This window comes from Lepidothrix coronata, unplaced genomic scaffold (genome assembly GCF_001604755.1).
Source record: "Lepidothrix coronata isolate B3197 unplaced genomic scaffold, Lepidothrix_coronata-1.0 Scaffold136, whole genome shotgun sequence".
NCBI lineage: Eukaryota > Metazoa > Chordata > Aves > Passeriformes > Pipridae > Lepidothrix > Lepidothrix coronata.
The window spans coordinates 1,032,002-1,045,723 of record NW_016690316.1 but is presented as its reverse complement, the minus strand read 5'-3'; the positions used below and the strand labels follow the sequence as shown (position 1 = coordinate 1,045,723).

At 33.2% G+C, this 13,722-nt stretch overlaps 1 protein-coding gene across 1 annotated transcript in view; it reads left to right on the top strand.

Annotated features, from left to right (window-relative positions):
- The window catches only part of LOC108503309 (loricrin-like), a 74,149-nt gene that overhangs the window by 26,777 nt on the left and 33,650 nt on the right, over nucleotides 1-13,722 (top strand). The window contains exons 3-16 of the mRNA XM_017827171.1: nucleotides 1,099-1,235; nucleotides 1,529-1,620; nucleotides 2,689-2,797; nucleotides 3,448-3,474; nucleotides 3,820-3,858; nucleotides 4,641-4,685; nucleotides 6,038-6,079; nucleotides 7,360-7,401; nucleotides 8,290-8,322; nucleotides 9,190-9,225; nucleotides 10,328-10,366; nucleotides 11,010-11,027; nucleotides 11,607-11,642; nucleotides 12,654-12,701. Coding sequence (XP_017682660.1) covers nucleotides 1,230-1,235; nucleotides 1,529-1,620; nucleotides 2,689-2,797; nucleotides 3,448-3,474; nucleotides 3,820-3,858; nucleotides 4,641-4,685; nucleotides 6,038-6,079; nucleotides 7,360-7,401; nucleotides 8,290-8,322; nucleotides 9,190-9,225; nucleotides 10,328-10,366; nucleotides 11,010-11,027; nucleotides 11,607-11,642; nucleotides 12,654-12,701 — 612 coding nt within the window. The 5' untranslated portion in view covers nucleotides 1,099-1,229. The remainder of the gene's footprint in view (nucleotides 1-1,098; nucleotides 1,236-1,528; nucleotides 1,621-2,688; nucleotides 2,798-3,447; nucleotides 3,475-3,819; nucleotides 3,859-4,640; nucleotides 4,686-6,037; nucleotides 6,080-7,359; nucleotides 7,402-8,289; nucleotides 8,323-9,189; nucleotides 9,226-10,327; nucleotides 10,367-11,009; nucleotides 11,028-11,606; nucleotides 11,643-12,653; nucleotides 12,702-13,722) is intronic.

The following is a 13,722-nucleotide window of genomic DNA, read 5'->3' as shown; positions in this document are numbered from 1 at the left end:
TTTTTTCCCCTCCTTTTTTTTTTTTTTTTTTTTTTAATTTTTTATTTTTACCACTACTTTTCTATTGTTTCAAATCGTGAGCACCCAGTACCTGGTCTCAGGGAGCTGCATTAGGATGCATTGAATATATTGTAGTTTGGCCTATGGAGTTCCATGTGCCAGCACTCTTATAGTCTCATCTCTGCTTGATTTAGCACTGCATTCAAGTGCTGGATGTCATTGCTTCTGTGAGACCTGGGGAAAATTAGTGAATTAGGGCTGAAAGTTGACGAAAAATTGGAAGGCTAATTATGCAGGTGTTTGGAAATGTTAAATTACCAGGGTAGGATTGGTCCTTGCCTTGACTTCTGTGTCATTCCACTTCATCCCTCTTTATTTTTAATGACTACACATAACCTTTGTGCATAAACCATTATTCTGATTTTATTTGCAAAAGTGCCTAATAATGGAAGTAGCAGAGTAAAGTTTTAGTAGACCATAAAAAAATCGATTATGCCTTTTGAAATTTAATTTCTGTTTGGATATAAACAAAACAGAAGACTGCTCTTTCCCATATTTTTCTGAGCTCCTTCAGTAACAGAAGTTGAATAAAATTGGGTAGCTCATATAATTATTGATTTTTTTTACTTAATATAGAACATGAAAACAAAATTGTCTAGTTTCTCTCTTTAGAGTTGTAATACATTTTAACAAAAATGTGTCTGCAATTCAGCCTTAGGAAAATGTTAATGTTTTCTTTTAAAACAGAGGTAGAAATGCATTTCTCTTTTTCCTGTAGATATTTTGACTTTGTAGGCCTAATTAGACAGAAAATAAAAAATCTTTTGGTTAGCAGGGCCACTCATCACTTGGTAGAGCAGAATTCCTTTTAAAATTGTCAGTAAATGAAAAATTTCATGCTACTTTACACAAAAGCCCCTCTCCAAATTTTTTCCTTTATAGTCATTCTCCTTATAATCAAGAAAAGCTTTTTAATTGGTTTTTAAAATTGTACACGTGTAGTCTTGTGCCTTGGAGTAAAGGAAATTAGATGTTACACATTTAGGAGGTTTTAGTAGTGTATGAAACTTAAATTTCTCAAAATGTCTCTTTTCACAGTGACTCTAGAAGCACTTGGAGAAGCTGGTTTTAAAGGATTTAATCTACAAGCTCGAGAAATAGATGGAGATAGTCCTGTTGGTACTTTTAAAATTACAGATCCAAACACCAAAGGCTTGGAATGTCATAATATGACGGTATGTGTTCAGTCTTTGGAATACTTAATTAACCTTGGTTTTCTTTTAAATAGTAGAAATAGTGAGCATTTTTTATATGGCAAAGCTACTTCATCAGAAGAGGTTAAAACAATTAGACTTTTTCAAGAACTACATGCATCCTCTATATGTGATATGAATCTAATGTAGAAACTACTTGGCTTTTTTAGGAGGACATCAGTGTTACCTTTTGTGGTAGAGACAGTTCCCTTAACAATATAGGTAAAATCACTTTTGCATCTTATGTAATTATATGTATTTATTTTTAATTGCAGAATTCAGCAATAAGTCATGCAAATTCAGATGTGAAACAGAAAGTTACAACAACATGGATTGCTCCACATGATGTTGGAGAGCTTCAATTTATGTAAATAACGATTTTTCTTGTTTATTTATTTTTTCCCCTTGAAATTTTATTTCTATGGAATATTTTGAAATAGACCTGTGTTTTTGTTTCTGATGTTCTTGTCTTGCCACTATTATACTTTTTAATAGTTTGTCATAACTTCCCACTATATATATTGAATAATATCATTTCCATTTCAAGATGTAGTGTAAAAGGTAAACACTGTCCTACAGATCTTAATATGTGTAAATAATTCCATTAAGCACAGTGTTATTAATGGATCTTTGAGTAACCAGTTTTTACACTTTGACCTCTTTAATACAACAGCAACAAAATGAATTTAACTAGTTCCCTGAATACATGAAGCTCAGGCTCTGTTCAATTACACCTTTTTTCATTTTGAACAGTGGAAGAATAGTAGATTGATGTAAATTCTGCTAAAATAAATTTGAAAATCAGTTTATGACCCATGAACTAACTGCTGAAACTCCTGAAACAGGAGAAGACAAAGTTATCCTACTTTTAATGCTACTTTTCTTGGAGATCTGAAGCTTGTAAAAGTACCAAAAAGTAACAAAATACATGCTTGATGTAATTGGGAAATATCTAAATATTTGACAGCTTGAATTGTTTGAAGTGCAAATTTATGATAGGGCCATCTTTGCCTTGCTTCATTATATCTTGAGGAATACAAAGAATGGGCAAAAGAACACAAAACCACAACTGCTTCCACTCATTAATGCCATGAAAATCAATTCACCATCATAGATATAGATTGTCAGAATAGGAAAGAGTTGTGACAATTCTTATGGGTGTTTGAGCTGATACTCTTCACTGAGGTCAGTATTTCTTCAAATAGTGTCCATTCCTATTCTGCTTGTCTCAGCATCTCTTTCATTTATCTTCAAAATTATGTCAGGTGATAATATAAGTCACTGGAAAAGTGTTCTGTGAAACTTGTATTGTGTACCCCTAAAACCAAAATACAGTGGATTTTCTTGGCTGGGGGAAGGGGGGAGGAGAGTATATTGGTATTTTATACTGAAATATTTTGATAGAAAAAGAATTATTATTTTGGTTTTTTTCTAGTGCAACCGTTGTTCAAAATCTAGAGAATTTTTGGGTTGGAATTCAAAGCAAAACTCTCACACCTACACATTCTGAGTCAGTTAATGGGACAGGAAAAAGTAAAAGGAAGGTATGTTTTGAGTGTATTTGCATACTAGAAATTAATACAGTAAATTAAAGTATCTTTGAATTGATACAAGACATATATTTGTTGTCATTTATTCATTAAGATGGCCAAAATCATTACATGTTTTCAATAATTTTAATCTGCCTAATCCTCTTACTAAAATGATGAAAAAATACAGCAAATATTATTTTTCTCCCACAGAAATAAGAAAGGTAATAATCTAATTATCAAAACAACCCATACCATAAAGAAAAAGAAATGAAAAAGAAAATAATATTGTTCATAAGGAGAACTGTACTGTACTTTTGGTGTACTGTGCTGTTCTTAACTCTTGCCCCAGTTCCTGGGAACTATAGCTGTGCAGCACATTCTTAGAAAGGAGTTTGCTAATTTTTTTTTGCCAAGAATTATGCTTATATGAAACATATTAAACATGATTGTCCACTTAAGTAAAGAAAGCCTGTTCAAATCAACCATATTGGTTCTTGACTGTAGCAGCACTGATTTATGAGCTTGTGATCTAGAAGAGTGAACACCTGTCTTTAGTCTCACACTTCACCAAAAGTATTTCCTGTTTCCTATAATAAGGTGCGCTTTTTTCTGCAATAAATAATTTGGTAATGCTTCCTCTTTTTTCTTTTTTTCCCCCACAGCTTATGATAGAAGTAGAATGTAACAAGGTAAGAGCAATTTTTCTTCAATTTCCCGATTTTCAGTTACCTCAGTTTTAGAATTCTTGTCCTACCGCTCCACTTGTTTCATGCTTGCAGCATGAAGATTATATTGTACCATTCACATCACTTTCCTAGATAGATCTCATTTATGCTTTCATTTTTGTATTCAGTTTTGAAGGTATTGTTATTTTTAATTAGTTAATATTAGTTCTCATGAACTTGATGAGCAATGAAACACTTGATTTCTTCACTCAGAGCATGAATGTGAATTCAGTTGATTTCCTGTTTAAAGTAATTTGGTATTTATACACCACTCAATAACCAGTAACTGGAGTCTGTATTTTCTTGCAGCATGGAGGGACTTACACAACACAAGGCCGATGCATCATGGTAAATATTCTTTCTCCAAAGACATTGGCAATGCTGCTAACTGCCCAAGATCTTAAGACCTGGTCAAAAACTGCTTCTAGTCACTTCTTTATTTATCCCTCTTGTTACTCAATTTAATTTCCTTTTTGGCAATTCACCTTTGTTTATTAAAATTCAAAACCTTTTAAGTCATTGTCAGCCATATCATTTCCTTCTGCAGGTTCTCTCTAGCTAACCTGAAGTAACTTTCTTATAGAATTTTTCTTGTTTCTGTCTTCACTTTTTATTCATAGTTGTTGCTTGCTGTTCAAGATCACTTATTCCAACAGCTGTAAAACCTTGCCTTTTGCAAATCATGATCTTGATATAAAATATAACAATTTAGGTTTTTTCCTCTGAAAACTATCAGTTGCAGCTCAGTGAAGAAGCCTCTTTTTCTTCTTTACTTTTTTACAGGAAATATGTTAGTGGTTACATAGTCATATCAGTAAAAGGCTTTAGTCTACTTGTGACAGTGTGGGTTTCCCTCCTCAGTGATGGGCAGAAGTGTATGAGGTCAGATAAAAAAGGATGCAAACAGCAGAATTATGTTACTTAAAACAGCTGCCTGGGTATAGTTTTGATTATTCGGCTTGAAAGATCTCTGAAATAATTTTGATAGTATCAGTTGGTGGTATGAAGTCTTAAGTAATTACTTTGTGGGTTTTTCCTTTTCCCACCAAGTATAACTTTCTTTCCTGAAAATCACTTACATAAAATAATTTTCCTGCAAAATATTAAATACCATTTTGGTTTCTTTACAGGTTGGACCTTCAGGTTCTTCTCAGAGCAGCTATTCAGGCAGTCAGGTATGAGCCCTAAATTCCTGCATTTGTATGTTTTTCTTTAGTAATCTTGAACGACTAAAATAGTGTAACTACAGAGTACTGAGGTGATTTAACACTGTACTGAAATATCTTCTCTGCTAGTTCACACAGAATTGCAGAGTTATTCATCCAGTAAACAGTATGTTCAGTACCTGGACTAAGTTCAATTACCTCCTCTCTGTTGAACTCAATAGCTTGCTGACAGTATTTTTACCTACAAGCTGCTTCACTACCTTTGATTTCACGCTTCAGTCATTTTTGTTGAGCATTGACCTGACTCTTTTCAGGAAAATAATATTTCTTCCATCTTCCTAGAGGTTTCCTACCTATGTGTGCGTGTGTGCATACAAACACAGTCACAAACCATTTACTTCATAGTTTTAGTGACATCTGGCATAATGAAAATTGAACTGTACCTATTCTTAATTCATCAGGTATTTTTCCTTTTCCCCCCTCTTTTTTAATAGTCAAAATGAAAGATTTAAATATACTTGTGTTTCACTGTCTTTTCCACAAGAATTTACAAAATTTCCCCGAACTTCCCCAGATATTCATGCCCATATTAAAGCTCCAGTATAATGTCTATATTGCTTTTAACAATGACTTATATTTTCAGTTGAAAATTTGGAGTCTAATCACTGTCTAGTTAGCCTTTTAAAAATTCTGGGGTATGTCTGCGTTTTCACTTACCACTTTTACTTTATTCATCACAGAAATATATGCTTGGTTTTTAATTAATTATCTTCACTACAATTAGTTTTCCTATTTACCCTTTAACTCTTAGATGCTTTCTGATATGTCTCCAGCCTCTCAAGGGTGTATTTCTTACTACTTACTGGTAGTTATTAGTGAGTTATCTAGTAATATTCTATTCCTTCAATCTTTACTACTTGTAACTGGAATTACCAGATATCGAGAAATACAAATTATTTTGATGTATATGCTAAAACCCAATTTTCTGCAGTGTATTTGTTTAATATATAATACATATTCTTTCCTAAGAGCTGTTTCTCATCTTGACACTAAGTACCTAAAGTTATTATTTTTTTATAAAATATGAACCACTTAGTAAAATTTTGAAAGGTTTCATGACCAATGACAGAGTCATATGGAAGTTATGTGAAATAAAGATGACTAATGTCTCATACTAAATTAGAATTGTTACAGGCAGTTGCCAGTGAACTGGTAACCTCTGTACTTGCTTTACCCTTACTAGCACATACACATTGTCAGCTGCACAGCTCTTCATGCCAAAACCAGCAGTTTGTTGCTTTTTTTCTGTCTTTCCCCCTTTTTATTTACAGGGAAATAATTGGCTTCTGTTTTTATTTCAGGGTGGAGTAGTCTACACAATAAGCAGCAGTGGATGTGGCCCTGTAAGCACTATTCTTACATTTACTCTTTTGTCCCCAGCATAACTATATTTATAGTAACTCGTAGTCTTCAATGGCATTATTTAATATGACTGTTCATGTGGGAGTTTCTGTTGCAAACAGAAAATACTGAAGAGAGATCTCAAGGATGAATATTACAGTTTATTCAATGATATTAAGTAGCTGGAAAACAGAGAAGTTAAAAAGTTAAATAGAAACATGTGGATTATAGAATCATGAAAAAAAAAAGGACTGGAAGGGGTTATCTGTGGCACTTATATTACACTCATTATACAAGGTATCTACTCTTCCTTCTATTCAAGACAAGACTGATGCAAGTCTGTCTGCATGTTCTAGGTAGCTCCTCCTCGCAGAAGTGGTCACACAGATTTGTGCAAGAACTGAGGCTATTTCAGTTTCTCATTTTTCAGGCAGCAGGGATAGTTGTGAAGTTATGAATCCTGAACAGGTTAAACCAGTCATCCAGAAAAAGGTGAAAGATGCAACAGTGTAATATAATGAATGTGCTGAATAGATCAAAGACTTACCTGAAGCATTTTTATCAAGATGGTGACTAATTGTACGGATTAAAATATATATATAATTATTTTGTTTTCCTTTCAGCACTTTCAAGATAAGGTTTTAATTTTTTAATAAAAATTTGTATTTAATCCAAACATTTCATCAAAATAAAAAGAAAAAAAAAAAGAAAAATAAATGAAACAGTGCAAAAATGTAAAACATTCATATCATCAGTACTTGCAAAATATAAAATTAATTCATCACAATGTGTGTTGGGTTTTTGCAAAGAAAACAAAATTACAGGTTTTGGGGAGACTTGATCGTAATAATAGTAACAATTGAGGTTTATGTAGAAAAGGAACTACTACTATTTATGCTGAATGTTTACATTTTATAATTTATTGACTATCAGGAAGATGTTAGCTTTTTTTTTTCTTTTGGATTTCTGCTTCCTAATTTTTACATGTATGTACATATGACATACATAGTATGTTTGAATTATGAGCATTATATAAAACCTTTATAATTTATTAAAATTGTGTCTCAACAGTACCTGTTTTAAAATGTTTCCCAAGTACCACTAGATAATCACTAATAGACAAAGGGCTCCTATGTTCAAACATTTGTAGTGGAGACTACAATGCTCTCCTTATCATCTATTCTTTACATAAAGATCAGACAGAATTGAGGGTGTCTGAAGTGTGACTTTCCTTCTGAAGCAGCTATAGATGAGAAATAACTGGTTTCTTTTTTTTTCTTAGGGAGGTGCTGCTGGTACATATGGTCAACATGCCTGCAGAGACGTAAGCTGGTTATGGATATTTTTACTGATTGTCTCTTACTATGCTTCTTAACTCATCTCTTTATTGCAAATTGCATTTGATTCTCTTCTGTAGAGCTATATTATTCTTCCTAAACATATCAAGGAAAACAGTGTTAGTCTGAGATATTATTCTGAGATTAAAAACCAAAATTAAAAGGTGTTATATTGTCAGTTCCTCAAAGCATAATCATTTATGTCATAAGGGCTGCTCATCACCTATTACAAATGCTTAATTTGTTAGCCTACTAAAATGTCAGAATTCCTACTGTGTAATGCTTTTTATCAGAGTAATTGTCTTTGGATATTGCATATTGTGCAATACTATTTGGGGTTTTTTACAATCTTTATGTATTAATCCAGTAATTCTTTAGTTAGTAGAGAAATTTCTATTGTCAATCTCATTGCTTTCATTTTCACTTGAAAACAGGTTTATTTTAAAATCTGATATATTTTACATTTTTAAAATCACAAAAGCAAGTAAAAATATTTATCAGAAGGAGAACACGCTCTCTAATGCTTGTCAGGAACTGAAACCCTAGCCAAGAAACTGCTTAATCGTATGCTCAACTTTAGATACATCATTAGTTATATTAGTTCCTAAACTTTAAATATATTTTATCTTTGTTTAATATGTAAGTGTAAACTGCATTTTTGATGGAGCAACAGTAACCTTATGACCATGGTAGAGTTTGGGAAATTTTTACGTCAGTTATCTTTAAGCAAGTTCAGTATACTCTACTATTGCCCTAGATTTATTTCAAGTATAGGTAAAATCAGCTTCATTTGAAGTGTGCATCGAAGGATGACTTCTAGATATAATTAACAAAATATGATTTAAATAAATACCTGTTCTATGTTTTTATTTCAGAGTGCATCTTCATCCGGCATTTCCTATGGCCAGGTAACTACATGTTTTCCAACATGTTTTCAATTTCCTAAGGTATTCAGGGCTAAGCAGTTATGCCCAACTTTTACCAAACAATAATTATACTTAGGAAAGGGGATAAATATGAACTGCCTTCAAATGGTTCAGTAACAATATCTGAAAATAACTTCAGCAGATGAGTTACATGTTTGATGTATGTTGTTATATCTACTTTGTTAGAAGTTATTTAGTCCTGTTTTGCACTGAAACTCAATTGTATTTACTCTGAAAATGGACACCAGTTACTTTTGTTATGATTTTCCAGAAGTCAGTGACTTTCTTTGATAGTTACTAAGAATTAAAACTATTTTTTCTGGCTTTTGCCTATGCAATTGTACATAATAGTTAATGAAATGGATAACTTCACTGCACATTATTTTATACTTCATTTAAAACATTTATCTTTTGATGGCATATCTCATTTTTTCCCAGATGCTGTTGTAATTGTTGTTTTTTTTTAATTTTGAGGGGATGGGTTCTGGAGTTTGGGTTGTTTTCCTTTTTGATGAAGGTAGAAGAGCTTTTTTTTTTTTTCTAGCAATAGATTATTTTTTTCTATAAACAAACTTCCAATTTCATGTTAAATGAAACGTTTGCAGCTTTTATACAGTGCTCTGTAAAAATAACAAAATAATTGGGTATTTAGAAAAAAAATCAAACTAGTTAATTTATTTTGGTTGTTCATTTAGGAATTGCCAATATATTCATATTTTTCTTCAGAATCTTATTTTGTTTGGTACTTCAGGGGAATCATGTTAGCAAAACATTCTTGTGAAAAATAGTGCTGTAGTTAATGTGCCATACATTTACCTAAGCAAAATATGGATTCTGTATTCTTTACAGTCTGTCCCTTCAAGCAGCTCTGATTCCAGTAAGAAGGTAAGCTCTCCTTTTCAAAGGGAAAAACTCTTACAGTTATAACTTGGCGCGACTCCTTTTGCTTCAGTTAGGATTTTTCAAGGTTTTAACCCAGATTGATTCATATGATTTGATTTGTTTTGGTACTTAGAAACCTTATACTAACTAGCTGTGCTGTGGTGGTTCTTGCTGATAGCTGATTCAATTGTATATAAAATACATGTTTCTTTTTAAAAAGTTAGGATAGCAATTGTGATGTAATTAGGATTTTAAGAATATAGATTACATAGTTATGAGGGTTGAGCATAAGTGTGGCTCAGAGAAAGTCAGATCAATAGAATTCATTTTATTGTTGAATTTGACTCATAATTATATTTAAACAGACTCTTTCTCTCAGTCTCCAGGAAGCTCAGTGCTAATACTGTGGTGTGTTCAGTAAACACAAAGTGTACCAATTCATGTCCTCACAGATGTTTTTATTAATTTTAATTTACCATTGTTTTAAGAATTTAAAACATACCGTTCAATTATTTTTTAATACTTTTTCCTGTTCTATACTAGAATTCTTTACTTCAGAGAGCACTAACTCTCCTTTTCCTTTTCACACCACTGGGTAATGCAAACTGCTTTCAGTTTGAAAAAAAAAAAAGGTGGGGAGAGCTTTAGTGAGAAAACATTAACACCTCATTGTGTCTGCAATTGGCTTAATTTGTTTTTTAATAAACTCAATATGAAGTCTTTTTTTTTAGCATAATATTGAATAATGACAAAATAAATTAATATTCTAGTTTGTGACGGAACATTGAAGATCAAAAAGACACACAGTAGAGGCCAATGGATATGGTACAATACATGAAATCCTGCTTCTGCCTCTACAGCTGAGTCATTGTGTGGTTGGGAGCAAGTCTTTTATTTCCTTACACTCTTATGTAAACCATGTGTACATATATATTCTTCTTTGCTTGGTAATGTGTGTTAAATTCTTTTATAAAAGTGATCATCCATAGCATTATTATCAGAGTTTGTAAATACAGAGATTTCAGTATTCTTCATTTTTCTGACATATTTAACGATTTAAATAGACACTATGATGAGTAAACAGCTTCCTCCGATTTCTCTATAGGTAGTGGTCGTTGCCAACAGCAACCCTTTTCCACCTGTGGTAAGCAGTTTTTCTTTACAATACTGAGAATTCTGACTCAAAAAGCTTTCAAATATCTACATTTTTAATTTTTCAGAAAGAGTCCTGGTGTATGGAGACAATTCTCTGACAGGCAGAGTTTACTCTATGTGCATAATTATCTTTAGGGAAAGCCAGTTATAAGATAGCTACAAATCTCATGGTTCTGTGATTGCTGTTAGTGCTTGCAGAGGGACTGGATTAGCTGCAGATTCCAGGTCTCTCAATGCATTCAGTCTCTGTGTTCCTGAATAGTTTCTGTTTCTATTTCAATTTTCTTTTGTAAATTCACTTCCATTCTCATTTTTAAACTATTAAATTTCCACTCTGCTTTTTTGGAACTCATACAATCAGCTAAAACTAAGTTTAGCTTTTAGGAGTTTAACATGAGTTTGTATGATGTAATAACTTATCAGTGTTAAATTTGTAATAGAACATGTTGTTCTAACCTGAATGAAGATTAATATGCATTTGTTCTATGCTGTCCTTTTTGTATCATCCTTTGACATTTGGTTGTGTATTGCATCCAAAAGATAAGGACCCTTTCTCCCTTTCTCTGCTGCAATGTTCTGTTTGGACAAGCCCTCATGCAAAATAAGTAAAAATTGTTTTGTTTCATTTGCAGCGTCATACCTTCCCCCAGGTAAGCATACTTTTTTCCTATTATTTCCTATTATTTCTATATTAGTATTACAGTTCTTATGGAATCAAGCCAGTTTCTCAGGATGGTGTGTGTGTTACGCTTCCACATTTGTCCCTCATGCCCCAGAATTCAGCAAACAAGTGGCTGGATCAGGAACTGGATTTGCACGTGTGGTGATGTGTGTCCAATGCAGGTGACAGCAAGAAAGCTGCAGTGATGATGGTGTCTTAGCTTCACTCAGCACATTTGGAAGAGCCAAGCTGACTGCTAGTGCAGAGAGGGCATAGCCTGTGCTCTGCTGCTCCCCATATCTGTTGTAACAGAAGCAGATGTAAGTGTAGAAAATTATGTAGTAGGGCCAGTCTGCCTCCCCAGACTTTCAGAGCTGAGAATAAACTAGTTTAATGCTGGGTGTTAAGAACTGATACTCAGTACATCACACATATGACCTTTCCCTTTATTTTCACAAACTAAATGGTATATATAAACTTGGTATTTTCTGTTCAAGTGCATTGCATTTAAACAAGGCAATTAAATTTACTGTATTATGTTTTTTTTGTTTCTGGACTTTATTTTTAGAGTTTGGGAAGTTCTGCTACAAGGATCATAGTACAGGTAGACATTCTTTCTCCATTACACTTGAGTTTTAAATGAAGCTTTGTCTCAGTAAACTAATTATTCCCCTCTTAGAGAACAAGTAAGTGTGGATAATTTAGATATAACTTCAGTGGTGGAGTAGGGTGTTTTTGTGACTACAGTAAAGTTCATATCTTACTTCGTTGCTGATTAAAGACCATTGCAACTGGGTTTTTTCTGGGTCCTTTGCAATTTTAACTTACATCCAACTCTTAATGGTTTAGGCTTTTCTTCCTTCATATGCCAGTCTGTTAGACTACAGCAAATTCTCACTTTCACTGAAAGATCAGTAGCAGGTTATCCCAGATGACATTTGACTTTTGAAAATCATTGCTTTCAAAATGTATAGCATTATGTTCTTTCATGAGTAGTGATGAATGCTGGCAGAGAAAGGAATAAAATTTCCTTGTTATTTTATTTCTAAATTTAAATGTACAGTGTTTTGATTACACGGGTTAAGAGTTTTCAATATGTAGATATAAATTATATTTGATTCCACTCATAATCCACATACTTCATGGGAATCAAAATATTTTCTGCAGTGACTTTTCCTTTGGCTTAATTGTAACCATGGCTTTTTCAATTCATGTTTTGACAAAGCCTTTGTCAGAAGTTTGTTGTGCTTAGTCATGAAAATTCAGTCATAATATGAATACAAATGGATATGACTTTAATGGTTTGTGTGGCACCACTGAAGGGCAGAATTATTTAAACTCACTTGAAATACCTCAATATGACACAATGATGTGTTATACAATTAATTTTCTTTAAGAACATGATATCAAAGTGTATAAATACTTTTAGCACTTTATTTGTGAAGGATCTTTATATACATTTTGTATCACATGGAGATGGCATGGAGTAAGAAAAGGTCTAATGAACTCTTTATTACTTTCAAACTAGCTAGTAAATAAAAAGATGGAACTGCTTCTTGAAATGTCTTAGTACATAATTCCTCTTAAAAATAAATAACTTTTTTTCCCCATGTAGGGTGGACAAAGACAGCAAAGCAGCAGTAGCAGCAGCACTTATATCACGGTAAATGAACTTAAAGGGGGCTACAAATATTCCTCTAGACTTCACTGAAACAGGGCTAGCACAACTCAGAAATAAATTATTTTCTGCAGTTTAAAATTTATTTCACAGAGTGCAGATATTTCTATTTCTCTGACTTTTGTTCATAAAATTATCATCTGGTATTGGTGTTCAACTAATTTGTTCAGAACGCTCACAAATGTATTTTTGTGTGTGATAGGTTGAATTGAAATGACTGTGTTCTATTCAGTGTGTTCTCTGAAAGGAGCACAATGGCACTAAGGAAAAGTGATTCTAGGCTCATTACCACATCATCAACCCCATACTGGTAGATTCAGATCCTATGTATATTAGACCTAAAATTCCAAAAGACATAAAGGGTAGTTCCTTAGCCATATCAAGAATGACCAAGGGTTGGACTCGATGATCTCGGAGGTCTTTTCCAACCCAATCGATTCTATGATTCTATGATTCTATGATTCTATGACAAAGAATCATAATCGTGGACCAATGTGCAGTGTTTTTCAGCATTACTTAAAGCCATGAAGATAAAGCTACTTCTGTGAAAAACAAGTGTGTGGATTCAACAGATACTAACATAATGTCATCATAAATTGTTGAAAACTAAAACTTGAGACTATTATAGTATGAACTCAAGTATGAAGGTTCTTCAAGACTTCCTCCTTTTGTGGAGCTGGGGGTGGGAGGGAGGCAAATGCATGTCAATATTGACTGTAGCACTACATGGAATCATAAAAACCTTTCAAAAGGGTAGGTATGACTTGTAAGGATCAGTTCAACAGGGAGGTCAGTACTCAACATCCAAAATGCTCAAGGCTGGCAGTCTGAACCTCAGTTTGAGTCATGGTTTTTGCTGACAGTAGGGCAATCTGCAGCCCAGCTGCCAGCCTACTGCTCTATCTCCTTTGTGCTTTTTGAGAACCCCACGTGCAGCTGTATTGTCAAAAATGTTATGCTCTTTAAAGAAGCCTCTTTGTCCAGGTGATAAATACCTTCTCTTTTT